At 38.0% G+C, this 15,711-nt stretch overlaps 1 protein-coding gene across 1 annotated transcript in view; it reads right to left on the reverse strand.

Moving 5' to 3' along the window:
- Adsl (adenylosuccinate lyase) overlaps nucleotides 1-15,711 on the reverse strand; it is a 49,339-nt gene that overhangs the window by 18,852 nt on the left and 14,776 nt on the right. Inside the window, exons 4-6 of the mRNA XM_067151921.2 lie at nucleotides 8,329-8,486; nucleotides 4,092-4,243; nucleotides 1,477-1,694 (exon numbers count right to left, since the gene is read on the reverse strand). Of these exons, the coding sequence (XP_067008022.2) occupies nucleotides 1,477-1,694; nucleotides 4,092-4,243; nucleotides 8,329-8,486 (528 nt within the window). The remainder of the gene's footprint in view (nucleotides 1-1,476; nucleotides 1,695-4,091; nucleotides 4,244-8,328; nucleotides 8,487-15,711) is intronic.

Genomic DNA, 15,711 nt, shown 5'->3' on the forward strand with positions numbered 1-15,711 from the left:
TTTTCAATCTTAAAACAGACACCAACCAACGGTGTTTGAAACCACAATCTTGATTATAACAAACTAGCAAGCTAACTGCTCAGCCACAGCTTCAGCATGAAACACCACTGATATGTATACAGGGTCTCTCTTACAAACCCAGACTACTCTCTGAGACCTAAGCAGCCGTATGGGAGGTGTGCGCACAGTTCTTGACCTTGCAAAGAGCATGCACGTGTTCGACCTAGCATCAATAGGCAGTCTGAATCTCAGCTGTTAACAAGGTGAGACAGTTATCATTACAACACCGTATTTTCGTATGTAAAAGTTATTTTAAGTACGAGTCGGCTCAACGGGTAAGCGATGCATTTGTTCAGCAATTTCCAGGAGAAGTGCCACCTTCATGAGCACAGATTCATGTAATTGTAAATAAATTTTAAACTACTGGCTCAGTGCTCAATAAAAAACATGCGCGCACACACTCAGTTTTAACAGAGGAAAAGCTTGATGACATTGGTGCGAATCTTGAACAGTCACGGAATAAATCACTCACAAAGTTAGCACAAGTAGGGGTTTCGGTTTCTTCCATACATAGAGCTACAAAGCTGTTACACATCAAACCATACACGGGCCCAATGTTTAAAACCTGCAGATCCAGCCACAAGAGTGAGATATTGTACGAGGTATCTTGCATCATTGAATGATCGTTTATTCGACCCACAGATTTTATTCTTTTCAGATGAAGCTGGTTTCATCTTAATGGTCATGTGAACAGCCATAATTCTCACCATTGGTGTGCAGAAAATCCTAACGGTGTTTACTTTGCTAGAGGCTTTACGTCGCACCGACACAGATAGGTCTTATGGCGATGATGGGATAGGAAAGGCCTAGGAGTTGGAAGGAAGCGGCCGTGGCCTTAATTAAGGTACAGCCCCAGCATTTGCCTGGTGTGAAAATGGGAAACCATGGAAAACCATTTTCAGGGCTGCCGATAGTGGGATTCGAACCTACTATCTCCCGGATGCAAGCTCACAGCCGCGCGCCTCTACACGCACGGCCAACTCGCCCGGTAATGGTGTTTACAAAGTCCCTCATTATAAAGGATGACACTTCCAGCATCTTCAGATCTAAGAATTTCATTTTTTGTCCGTATTGAACTGAGAACGTAAGAATAGGTAACTTATTTTGTTGTATGTTGTATGTTGTTGTTTGTTATATGTTGTAAATAATCTTATAACATTTATTTGTATTGAAAAGGTGGACCCTTTTAAGTTACCTATTCTTACGTTCCAGCATCTTTTATATGGTAAGATTTCAAAGAATGTATAGATGCTTAAAGCAGGGTAGCCGCACGCGATGTAAGTTGGACTGAGGCAGCTGCTGTAGCACAGAGAAGAAACACCGTGTGCTTGGTCTGGGTTTATAAGAGCGACCCTGTAGTATGAAAGAAGATAAGAATAAGTGACGAAAAAATTTAGCAAGAGTTTGTCCACTAACCTGTTGGCGGAGTCATCGAGCGTACGCTCCATCCACTGAGTGGCTGCCGTCTGTAGGGTGTTGTTACACAGAGTCATAAGATGACGAGCTATGGAACAGCATCGTTCGCTGCGCATTGGGTTACGTTTGTAAGGCATAGCACTGGAGCCTATTTGAGTTTTCTCAAAAGGTTCTTCCAGTTCTTTCATATTAGCCAAGAGACGAATATCTGAGCAGATCTGTAAAAGAAAAGCAAAAATGAGTCCAATCTTACAGATTACAGACTTAACAATGCATTTGGGGCTAAATCAGTTACCCAAATCAATCTTATCTAACTACAGATCTCCCTCACATCAATATTTAACATGTACTTCAGAGTGAGTGCAGACTAAATTTCTGAAATACTAGCAATATATTATTATTATAGAATTTGCTGTCATCACACTGCTGTTGATAAGTTGGAACATAAGCCTCTCCATCGTTTTCTGTCCATCCACCACTTCTCTTCTGTCATTGTCGTCCAGTTCCCTACTCTTGCCTCGATACTCTTCTTTACTCTTTTCAGCCATCTGTCCCTTGATCTTCCTTTAGGTCTCCTTCCCTTCCACTCCATTTCTAACATCTTTCTTAGTATCCTCTCTTCTCCCATTCTCTTAATATGTCTATACCACTGCAGCCTTGATTTTTCTATCTTTTCCTGTAGGGGTACCACATTGACCATTTCCCGAATTCTCTCATTTCTTATTCTGTCTATTCTTGTTAATCCTTCTCAACACCTTTGAAACTTCATTTGCACTGCTTGTATTTGACTTTTATCCCTCTGATCCACACGTCAAAATTGACACAAAATAAGTCTTGTAGATAATTCCTTTACATCTCTTATTCTCAGCTGTCTTCTGTGGAAGCCAGCTTTTGAAAGCCTTTTCTTCTAGAGAGCTTTTGTTGAATCTGATCCATCCATAAACTTGCCTACTTATCAATATGGTAGCGGCAAGGTTTTTGTAGTGCCTAGATTGTTTTAGCAGTGGTTGTGACTGATGCACAGAACATGGTCCAGGTCGCATCAATAGAATATGGTTCGACAGGGGGCAACATAATGTTGCTAACCAAGGCTACCTTTCGGTCATACAGATTCCACCCCTTAATCCTCACTGGCTGCTTGCTGATATGCAGGTCAGTGGTTAGCAGTTTATGCTGAGGGACAACATAATTTGAAGGTATAACCCTCAAGTTAGTGACTAGTCAAAAATTCCAGCATAGTACTAGGTGAAGTCAAACTGGCTTCAGTTGTTACCACTAGTTTAGGTGATTGAGTGATGCACAAAGTCATTTGCCTCAGCAAAAACCAGGATACGGCATCCATCATCATTTTGGGTGCCATATCCATTGCTTCCACGACAACTATAGCCATCCTTAGGAAATCCGACATGCCCAATCAGATCGCACAGTAGAAGGTCTTACTGGGAGCACATTGAGATATGGTCTTGCAGCCCCTGCCCAAACTGCTCTCTCACATCATCATCATCATCATAGCTATATGCAAAGAAGATGTTTAGCCAGCGGGATGTTGTGTTAGTTGGGACAGATGGTACAAGAAACAGCAGATCTCAGTGACTTGATCTTGTAAGACTGCATGAACAATGATGGCAATGCCATTTCAGTTAATCATTGTATGGTTTATATCCCTCTCTGATGTCATGAGAATCAGGTCTTTCCAGCAGTTTCTTGCAAACAGGCAATGTAAACTTTTTGTCTTTTGATCGTCTCAGCAAGTTTGTGTCAGTGTCTAGCTCCGATGTTTAGTGGAGTACTGTGGTATGATATATCGTTGCATTGGGTTTGCTTCTTTAACTGGTTCTATCCATGAACCAGTAACCCTCATTCATTTATTATGGTGGTCAGATGATGCCCACATGCATTGCTTTTTTTTGTTTTGTTTTTTTAAGTTGCTTTACGTCACACCGACACAGATAGGTCTTACGGCGACAATGGGGCAGGAAAGGGCTAGGAGTGGGAAGAAAGCGGCCGTGGCCTTAATTAAGATTCAGCCTAGCATTTGCCTGGTGTGAAAATGGGACACAACGGAAAACCATCTTCAGGGCTGCCAACAGTGGGGTTCGAACCCAGTATCTCCCGAATACTGGATATTGGCCGCACTTAAGCGATTGCAGCTAGCGAGCTCGGTGCATTGCTTCTAGTGGATGCCTTAGGATTTTTTATTTTTGTTAACAAGTTTTCTGGGTAACCGAATGTGTCACCAGAGACCTTTCACATACTGACATTGTAAAACATGGGAGCCTTTCTTCCACCTTTCAAATGATACGATATATCTTGAAACATTCTGGACTAATTCACTTACTTTTGGAGTGATCTGTATCAAGTAAAATGGACAGGAAGAGGTTGAACTACTTAATTCATTTACTTTGGAGTGATCTGTATCCAGTAAAAAGGACAGAAAGAGGTTGATGCATGAATATCAGACACAGATTAGAGCAGATGTAGGTTGCAATAACAATGCCTACAAAAAAATAAGAAATAAATATATTTCTAAAGCACAATTTGTAACTGTACTATCATGCACTATATTAGAGACAAACACCCAATTCAAATATTTTTAACCACAGTTAACTGCTTACCTTATGAACAGTTGCTCCTAAGCTGCTAAGGGCCGAAATACATTCAACATCCACCTTGCGTGTATAAGTCTGGCCACAGATGGTGAAAGAACGTGAAAATCCTGCCATCTCTGTCACTAGACGATCAAGTTTCTTTACTTTTTCACCATCCCCTGAAACAAAACAAGAACAATGGTTTAGAAATACAGTAACTGCTGATTTATTTTACAGAAAATTGGAATTTTCAGTTTAGTAGTATACAATTCCATCTATTTATTTACATATTTTATGCTCACATTCATCATCATCATCATCATCACCATCATCGTTTCTTCGCTCCAGCAAGCTGGGTGAGGTTGTGTACGAGCCTTCTCCAGTTTCTCCGATCCATTCAGAGATGTTGTTCATATAATTATGTGATGCCAGTTTACATCTCTAATTTCAAGGTCCTTGAAAATCTGCTTCTCCCAAACATCACGAGGTCTTCCTCATGGTCTCTTCCCAGGAACGTTGTGGTCAAAGTATGCTCGAAAAGTCCTGTGGGGATCCACCCCTTTCATGTGGCCATAACATTGTAAGCTGCTCTTGGATATCCACATTCCTTATTTTACCCCTTCTTTTGTTTTTTATTATTTATTTTTAAAAAAAATTTTTTTAACGAGAATGAAGGAACTTCATTTCTGTTGCCTGAAGATGACTGTTGAACCAGTAAGTGTTGCTGCTTCCAGACCACACATCAATATAGGTTTTACTTGTTATTAGCTTTACGTCACACTGACACAGATAGGTCTTAAGACGACGATGGGATAGGAGAGGCCTAGGAGTAGGAAGGAAGCGGCTGTGGCCTTAATTAAGGTACAGCCCCAGCATTTTCCTGGTGTGGAAATGAGAAACCACGGAAAACTATCTTCAGGGCTGCTGACAGTGGGGTTCGAACCCGCACCCCGTCAATATCGGTACCAGGTATATTTTGTACAAGCTGGTCTTGGAAACTAATGGAAATGTTTCATCCCAAAGTATTTGACATACAGTGTGATAGAATGTGGAAGCTTTGTGTATTCTGTCGCTAATCTCTTGATGTATGGTACTGTCTAAAGACAGAACACTATATAAGTACTGGAAGTTGTCTACAATATCCATCTCTTCATCTCCAATTCTTAGATGAACAGTTGGAGAGTTTCTACTCATCACCAAGCCAACTGTCTTGGCTTTGCTGATTTTAGGACCTAAGGTCATAAAAGCTTCATGCCAAAGATGTAGTCTAGCTTAAAGGACCATTTATATTGGTATTACATAGTATACATGCAAAGAAAATCATTCATCATTATGCTTTAGTTTCAAACAATTGTAAATATCATCATAAGCTACAGAAAGCCACTTTTCCTATATATCTGTGGGAATAAGAAACTCAGACAGCTGTTCATATCACAACTGATGAAAGATGAAAAAATCAGGAATAGGCCTACATACTTCTGGCAGTTAAATATTTATCTGTGTAAAGTGATTTCTGTTCCCAGGACAGTTAAATTTATGCATGAAATATACTGGATCCTAAGTTAATGATATATACCAGAGCAACTGAACAACTGTCCACCTCCATAGTGTAACTGTTAGCGCTATTACCTGCCATCCTCAGAGGCCTCGAGTTTGATTCTCAGTACTGCCAGAAATTTAAGAATAGCAGGAGGGCTGGTATTTAGTTAAAATGGTACATGCTGCTCACCTCTATTAGGCATATGCCCAAGAAGTGTTACACTACCTCAGGACGAGAACACAAATTTATTTTTTTCACTCAACAACTAATAAGTAAACTCGTGTCCTCATCCCGAAGTGGAGGTGAGCTACATGTACCATTTTAACCACTTACCAGCACTTCTGCCATTCTTCAATTTCTGGCAGTATTGGGAATCACACCCAGACCCCCAAGGATGGCTGTTACACTTCAGAGGTGGACTACAGTGATGTATGCTGAACCTGGAATATGGGTGTTCTGTTAAAAATATACAGTTGGTCTCTAGTCACACAATTCTTATAAGTGAAATATCAGATCTGCATTAACAGCCATGTGTAATATATAATATTTACTATTGTTTATATTTAACAACACTTCCATGCATTTAGTAATTCAAATTACGTACCTCTTCAAGTGACCAAGAAGAGAATGGTTTTGTACAAGATCTTTTACAGTATAGTTTCTAAGTGCTATTAACATTAAATAAGTAATTTAAAATGTTCACCTGCACTGGCACACAACTATGAACTCAAACAAAACCTAAACATGGTAAATTCATTTACACAAACAAACAAACAACGCCAAACACAATATTTTATAACGCTATACAATTTATGAGCGGAGTTGGCCGAGCTGCCTGTATACAGGACAACCTGGCAGCTTGAGAGAAGTGAGTATCCCCTCCACTGTGCAAGCGCAGAGAATTATAGCAGTAACTTGCAACCATGGATTTTCTTTTGTATGGGCAGGACATCCAGACCAGATACCTCATTCTACTTCATCAGGCACAGCAAGAGCGTATGTTATAAAACAAATGCTGTTCTGGGGTTCGTGTGCACATCCAACCAGCAGGCATTTAAAATATTTAAATGATAATTAATTAAAATTAGTCTTGAACTACTGTACATATGTCAACTTCCAATGATATTACCACACATTTAAATTGTGAAAAATTAAAATCTCATTGCATTGTATAAAACAACTTGAAATTTAAAAAAATAAGATTATCAAATTTACTGGGTGTCCAGCGCACACCTTAAACATCTGCAATATACGCCCCTGGTAGAATACTCAACAACTGTAATTATGTCTTTCATACTTAATATCCTGTGGTATACCTATACAGTGAAACATGGGTTAGAATTACATTTTTTTAAGGCCACAGAACCGAAAGTTTTAAACAGAATTTAAATCATAGAGTTGTGCGTTTTATTTTCAAATAAATTTTATTGGTTTTTACGTCCCACTAACTACCTTCATGGTTTTTGGGGACGCCAAGGTGCCAGAATTTAGTCCCGCATGAGTTCTTTTACGTGCCAGTAAATCTACCGACACAAAGCTGACAGCCAGGATCAAACATGCCACGCTGGGGCCAGAAGGCCTGTGCCTCAACCGTCTGAGCCACTCAGCCCAGTGAGTGTTTTATTTGAAAGCAAAATACATATGCATTGATAGACATTGTAATTGTGCCCATTTTCATAGAATCACTGATACTGACTCTCCACTGATAGTTTTTTTTCAGGGCGTCGAACCCATGTGGATCTTTTGCCCCTAATGGCACCATATTGTATGAACCTGCGTGTAATTGGAATGGCAGTAGTGTGGAATGTTGTGTGCGAGGAAAGGAAGACTAAGGACATCACAAACACCCAGTCCCCAGGCCAGGGATATTAATCATTACAATTTGAATACCCTGACCCGGCCGGGAATCGAATCCGGGGCCGCCGGGTGATAGGCGGACGTGTTGCCCCCTACACCGCGGGGCCAGACTCCACTGATAGTTACTGAAGGTTTGCAAGTCAACCAAATACATGTTACGAACAGGGAGGAATAAACCACACTGGTTTAGGAAATATAGAATGAAAGAAAAAAGTACTTTGTTCAAAGTAAAAATAAATAAATAAATGAATAAATAAATAAATAAATAAATAAATAAATAAATAAATAAATAAATAAATAAATAAATAAATAAATAAAGAAATAAATAAATAAATAAAATAATCTCAACATTGCAACTCATGGGTTGGACAGGTAAGAAAGCCTGCCGGGTATGTCAAAACCTAACAAAATGTTTAGAATATAAAGAGCCGGGCTGAGTGGCTCAGACGGTTAAGGCGCTGGCCTTCTAACCCCAACTTGGCAGGTTCGATCCTGGCTCAGTCCGGTGGTATTTGAAGGTGCTCAAATACGACAGCCTCGTGTCGGTAGATTTACTGGCACGTAAAAGAACTCCTGCGGGACTAAATTCCGGCACCTCGGCGTCTCCGAAGACCTTAAAAAGTAGTTAGTGGGACGTAAAACAAGTAACATTATTATTATTATTAGAATATAAAGAACAGCTTTACAGGATATTTCTCATAGAGAGAATTTTCTAGAGCAAGAGAACAGATTATTCTACAAATAGTTTGAGAAAAAAGCCTCAAATCTCAACAATGATTATAACTCTCTATACTGAAAGCTTCCTGTATACATTTTTTCATATCTTGGAGTAAGGTTGAAACCAATATACAGTATTCACAAACAAACCATTCAAGAGTTGCAGGAAAGAAGCCTGGGTTCCAGTCGTATCTTTCACACCCCGAAAACGGAGATCATCTTTTGCTCGCTGGAGAGCTCTTTCATCCATTAACAAGTCTTGAATCCACAAGCAAGCACGTTTACCCACAGTAGTCAGCTGAGCAGGTCTATAAGACAAAGAAATATGTTTTAAACAACCAGATCAATTAGCTTATAAAAAATTTACACATATTAATTTGCTAGAAGGTTGGTTTAACATTCTGTCCTCTAATTACTGATAAGAGAAAGTTACTTTTTGTGACTATTTATAAAAATTATACCTAAAACAAGTACAAGAAAGAAGAGAGCAATTACAAGTTATTAGCAATTAGTACACAGATAGTTCAGTGCTCAGTCCGCATAGCAACACAGAACAAATTCTGTAGTTAAAAATCCAAGGATAATAGAAGAATCAATCACTGCTTTGGATGCATGTTACACAAGGATGACAGGAGATAGAGAAAGACAGAGAGAGAAAAGATTCCGGTATTCCATTTGTCGGTCATTTACTCCAGCATTAGAATAAAGTGTCCACAAATTTGTCAGTAACTTACTCTAGCATCAGCATGAGGTGTCCACAAGCTTAACAGTACTGGTAAGTTACTCTAGCATCAGAGTGAAATGTTCAAAAGTTTGTCAGAAACTTACTCTGGCATCAGAATGGGGTGACTACTAGTTTGCCAGGAACTTGCCACAATGAAGTGCCCACAAGTTTGTCAGTCATTTCCTATGGCATCAGTAGTAAGTTCTGAAGTTTATAAGAGATTTTCTTTGAATGAGTAACCACAAATTCATCAATCATTGGATAATTTTTGTGAGGGTACTGACCTTACTTCAGGATCCTCTATATTGCTAAAATAAGAAAAATAATGGGATATTTTAATAATACTATGGCCTATTGCTATTTGCTTTACGTTGCACCGACACAGATAGGTCCCATGGCGACAATGGGACAGGAAAGGCGTAGGAATGGGAAGGAAGCAGCCGTGGCCTTAAGCAAGGTACAGCCCCAGCATTTGCCTGGTGTGAAAATGGGAAACCACGAAAAACTATCTTCAGGGCTGCCGACAGTGGGGTTTGAATCCACTATCTCCCGGATGCGAGCTCAAAGCTGCATGCCCCTAACCGCACGGCCAACTCGCCCGGTAATATTATGGTCTATAATAATATTGACGTAAATATGATATTTAAAATCCACCTCTGATCTACCGAGGAAGCTAATGAAAAGTGAATGACAGGTGTGACTGCTGATAATGCTGTAAAATTCTAAACTTTAATTTAATAACTATAATAATATTAAAAAATTACTAGTGCACAGCCTCTGGAAAGGCTTAGTGGTGACTTAATGAGGATGAAATGAATGGCGAATGCATCACTAACACCCAGTCCCTAAGCCAGGGGAATTAAGAGTACGAAGAGGTTGATTCCACGAATTGAACTGGGGTCATCAGGACAAAAGGGAAGAATGTTATCTATTTAGCCATAAAGCTGGACTTAATTTGCTAAGGACATTAATTTGCTAAACCCTAGGTTACCATCTCCACTGATGAAGAGTTGAATGTTAGCAGTGGCAGTCACTTGTTAAACAGCCTTGACAACACAGCAGGCTAATCTGGTGGCTATTGGCTGCAGCTCAAAATGCTAAAGGCTTGACATTCACTAAACCAACTATCAATAAAAAGTAACCTAAGTCAAATGGTAGCCCCCGTCTTGATCCCAGCATATGCCACTGATTAATACCAGACTGGAAAAACATAAGCATCATTGTCACCTAGTTCAACCATAAAAATCTGCAAATCTTCTCAATCACGAAGAAAGATTTGAAGAAACAATGATTCTGGCTTTCACTAGCCAGTATCAGTCTAATCTCTACCTACAAGCTATTGAAATAATGAACACAACAACTGTTTCGACAAGAAAGAAGAGGAACTACAGATTAGCAGAGTTTGGCAACAGGCTCACTGCATGACAACCCAAGAAAGAGATGCATTGAGTCACACTAAGGAATACCATTCGAAGAAAGGCATTACTAGTCTTCTCACTGCTATTAAGAGTCTGGGTTCCCACCCCGCTTGTGTCGCTTCATCTACACAAATGGTACTGCACAGTAGTAAAAAATCGATTTACAGTAGGACCCGCTTAAGTCTGATCAATAAGGACCAGAGCTGATCCGAGGTAACAAAAATCTGGTTTAACCAGAGCATGTGGGGGGAAAAATCAATAAAAGACAGCATACATACATACATACATACAGAAAATTCCCTTTATATTGAACAAAACATATCTGAAACATATTTACAGATATTTACACCATGTTGCATAATGATCATGAACAGTTTCAGCAAATATTCACTTGCTGTACAGTACATTAAGAATATGCACTTCAATTGAAACAATAAATCTGCCTGCAATTCTTGCAGAAAGTGTGTTTTTATTTTCTAAGATGTTTTTGTATATTTTAGCTCTCCCTCTGATCGCTGTGCAAGGCTAATGTCACATGACCTAATACAGGGATGATTAACCTACAACACGCGTGCAACTAGGTGACATGCGTGCACGACTTCTATGGCATGTCAGACAATACACTAACATATTTTAATGTCTTTAACATGTAATAAATAGGCTGAAAATCTACCAGCATAGCATGTTTTAACATTACACTTTCTTTAATACAGAAGTATGTCTCAATTAATTCATATTTTTAACAAATTTTATTATGTTAAAGCGAAAATATACCTTATTCTTATACTATGTACCTGTCTTTTAAATGCAATTTTCAGTAGTGTTTGCAAGATAAAGTCATGAAACATTCAGTCGAATTAATTAATGCGTGGGCCGATGACCTAGATGTTAGTGCCCTTTAAACAACATGAATCATCATCATCATCATCATCATCATCATCATCATCATTTCCCAACTCCAGTTTCCCGGGTGTGGTGTTATGTGTAAGGCAATCTAATACTTAAATGATTTCAAATTAGGGGTTGCATGATGATTTTCAAGGAAATTAACCAATGGCACATGAGACAGTGAAAAGTAATATACAAGACCTTAATTGACATGCTACTCAGTGAAGATTTGGCATCACTGACCTAATATAATGGAAGGAGACCAAAACTTATAATTTCACACAGGCAAAATTATTATATTATCTTCCAAAAGACATGTTTATACAAAAGAAACAATGAAATTATTTCAATTTTTTTTATTTCAATGACAGCAGCGGCAGCGGCTAGTAATGTTTGTGCTCCGTGCGGTAAAAAGGTGAGAAATTGTGAGGAATTCGTTAATTGTGAAGGGGATTGTGGACGTAATTTTCATAAGGAATGCACACGAATGTCAAAGAAGGCTTACGAGGCGGTAAGAAGTGATCCGGAAAAGGTGTGGAAATGTAAACGTGACGATTGTCACCCGCCACCTAACCTAAGCGAATGTGACGTAGTTAAGGAGGTGACCGAGAAGATACAATTATCTGTTACAGAACTGAAAACTTTATTCATGGTTGAACTCAGTGCTATTAAGGAAGCGACAGAATTTATAAATGACCAGTTTGAGAAGTTCAAAACTCTCACTGGTGAGTTGAAGCAAAGAACATCTGAAGTAGAAAAATCTCTGGCGAGTGTTAGCAATAATACCAAACAGGCTTTAGACGGGTCAGAAGACCTTAAACAGTACACCCGCAGGAACAATTTGTTAATCAGTGGAATGCCAGAAATGGCCAAAGAAAACGTGTATGACTTGGTAATACAAACAGCCAGGGCATTGGGGGTTGACTTGGGTATTCAGGAGATTGACGTCGCTCATCGTCTGCAGTCAAGAGGTGGGGACGTTGGAAGAATTGTGGTGAAATTCACTAACAGGTGGAAGAAAGACGAAATAGTGAGTGCAAGAATACAGAAAAGAGTGTTGAACACCCAGGATATTGGACTGAACTGCCCATCACGCAAAGTATTTATTAATGACCATCTTTCGCCCAGGAATGAGAACATTGCAAGAAGGTGCAGGCTACTGAAGCAGAATGGTAAAATATTTGCCACATGGACAAGGGACTGCAAGATCTACGTCCGCGAAGCTAGGGATGGACCAAGCATGCTCATCAGCAACGAAGAAAAGATCGCACACCTCGAGAATAAACTCGGACAGTAAACGCTGCAGGTACTATACTCACACGCATTTATACTGATTTTAAATGGTACAGGACATTTATAGCAGTGAGGAAATAATAAGTTCTGTTGAGATCCAGTGTGATACTATAGAAAACTATAAATTACAAACTAAGAATCAAGCTCTAAATTCTAAATTTAAATGTATCTGTATCAATGCACGAAGTGTTAGGAACAAGTTTGAGGATATTATGCTTATTATTGATGAGGTTACAGAACTTGACATTATAGTTATAACAGAAAATTGGCTATCAGATGAAGAAACATCCTATTATAACATACCTAGCTTTGAATCTTACCATCTAGCTAGAGAGGGTACTGGAGGGGGTCTGTCAGTGTATGTATCAAGAAAATGGACAACTAAAGTCATTAAGATCATTAACAGTTATCACAGTATTCTCCAAATAGAAGTATTTAGCAAAAACCGGAGATATAACGTGATTTCATATTACAACCCAAAGGAGAGTAATATTACTAACTTTATGATAGATCTTGAATTTGTTTTGTGCAATACCCGAAAATCAAACTCATTGCTGATAGGAGATGATAACGTAGATTTTCTAAAAGATAGCAATATTTATAGGAACTATATATCCTTACTGAATTGTTACAATTTTTACCCCTGCAATACAAGGCTTCCAACAAGAATAACACCCACGTCCTCAACTTTAATTGATCATATACACTCAAACTTTGCCACTGCTGATTACTGTGTATATAATGTAATAAGTGACCTTAGTGATCATAATATTCTAATTCTAGAAGTAACAACACAAATTAAAGAGAGCTCTCCATTCAATAGTGAGGCAAATATACAAACACACATGAAAATAAATTACACAAAGCTAAATGATTTTTTCACAAAAAATACTTGTACAAATCTATCTACTGACGTGAATGAAGCCTACGAGCAGCTCTGTGCTTTTATTAGTGAGGGACTTAGAGTAGCTAGTTCAAATATTGGGCAAAAACCACCACGAAAAGATACACATAAGCCATGGGTAACACAAAAATTCCTAGAAGTTGTAAAAAGAAAAAATATCCTATATGCAAAAACTAAAGCTAAAAACCCTTCAACTGAAACAATCGAAGAGTACACAGGATGTTGCAAGGACGTAATTAAAATGAAAAGATTGCTAAAAAGGTCATATTATAACCATGTTATTAGAAAAGGGGATACCAATAAAGAAATGTGGAAGGCAGTAAACCAAATACTTGGGAGAACTAATAGTAAACCAAAAGTTACAGAACTTGTGTATGAAAATATTCACCACACTTCTAGTCAAGATATTTGTAAAGCTTTTAACACATTTTTCGTTAATGTAGTCGAAAACTTGGTTAAAGATCTTGGTGCATGTAACACACCTTTGCTGTCTAATCATACGATCTGCAACTCTGTGTACTTTAGGCCAACAGATGTTAAGGAAGTTACACAAATCATAGAAGCACTAGCCAGCAAGAATAACCACACAGATGACGGAATAAATAACATACTCCTCAAGAGGTGTGTAAATCATCTGGCCCCCTTGCTCACCAAAATAATTAATTTGTCATTGCAAACAGGAGTAATACCAGATAAATGTAAAATTGCAAGAGTGGTACCAGTTCTTAAAAAAGGAACACAATGTGACCCCAGTAATTACAGGCCACTATGTATAGTATCTTCGCTAGCAAAAGTACTTGAAGTAGTAATAAAAAAACAAGTCTTGAATTTCCTAACAAAAACACATTTCTTCTTCAAATTTCAGTATGGCTTCCTACCCAAACATAGTACACTTTCAGTTGCTTTTGACATAGTGTCCCTGATACAGAATGCACTAGATAGTAATAAAATAGCAGCTGGAATTTTCATAGATCTTGCAAAGGCATTTGACACAGTTAACCATATCCTACTACTTAATAAACTAGCAAATGCAGGAATTAGAGGAATAGCCTTTGAGTGGTTTAAAAATTACTTAACTGATAGGAAGCAATATGTTAATATCAATGAAACTAAAGGGCCCATCTACAATGTTAAACATGGTGTCCCACAAGGGTCAGTGCTGGGACCATTACTGTTTTTAATATTTATTAATGATATAGGTTATCTTGAGTTTACTGGTAAGATATTCCTGTTTGCAGATGATATATTTATATTTTATGACAGCAGTTGTGAACAAACGATTATGGAGTATATGCAAAAAGATCTGGACATACTAACATCATGGCTGAACAACAATAACCTAGTTATAAGCACCTCAAAAACAAAATACATGATATTTCATAAACCAACACAAATTATCAATACCTGTAATGTAGTAAAAATTGGCAATGAGCCCATTGAAAGAGTAAAGCAGATTTCATATTTAGGCCTGGCTTTAGACAATAACTTAAGTTGGAATGAGCATATCTTAAATGTAAGGAAAAAAATTATTAGTGTAATTGGAGTACTAAAAAGATTGAAAGACTATGGAATAAACAACCAACACTTAAGAAACATATATACCTCCCTCATACATTCACACCTTATGTACATGAATATAATATGGGGAAATTGTACACAGGAAGCTATAAAGGGACTAGAAGTACTCCAAAAGAGAGCTTTAAAAATTATGTATGGATATGATTTTCTAAAACCATCTGTGGAAGTTTTTCAGGAAACAAACATATTACCAGTACAATGCTAGATTAAATATTCTCAAGCTTTATTTATGTTCAGGTATAAAAATAATATGATTTCTGTTAATACAGAACTACGATACAGTAAGGACATTCACACCCATAACACAAGATCAGCAAACCAGTTTTACAAAGATTCCACTAACACTACCAAATATGGCGTTAAAAGCATTTCTTATTCAGCAAGCACAGCCTTTAACAATCTACCTCCCAAATTAAAACAAATCAATAAGTTGTACAGATTTAAGAAAGAAGTACGCAGGTACTTCCTTGAACAGTATGTTGGAGAATAAATCGATAACCACTGTGTACCTATTTTTCCACATAAGTTTAGTTTGTTTTTAATATCTTCTTTTTTCCATGCAAAAACTTTAATTATAATATTATGATGTAAATTATTAATTGTAAATATTCCTTGTTATATATGTAGGCCTATGCCTTATCTGTTAAATGAAACTTAAAGCTGCCAAGCTGTGATTGTAAAGGGCAGTCCCTCCTTGAGCCACTAGCTCACTGGGACATTCTATACCC

The sequence above is a fragment of the Anabrus simplex genome, chromosome 7 (assembly GCF_040414725.1).
Source record: "Anabrus simplex isolate iqAnaSimp1 chromosome 7, ASM4041472v1, whole genome shotgun sequence".
NCBI classification, from domain to species: domain Eukaryota; kingdom Metazoa; phylum Arthropoda; class Insecta; order Orthoptera; family Tettigoniidae; genus Anabrus; species Anabrus simplex.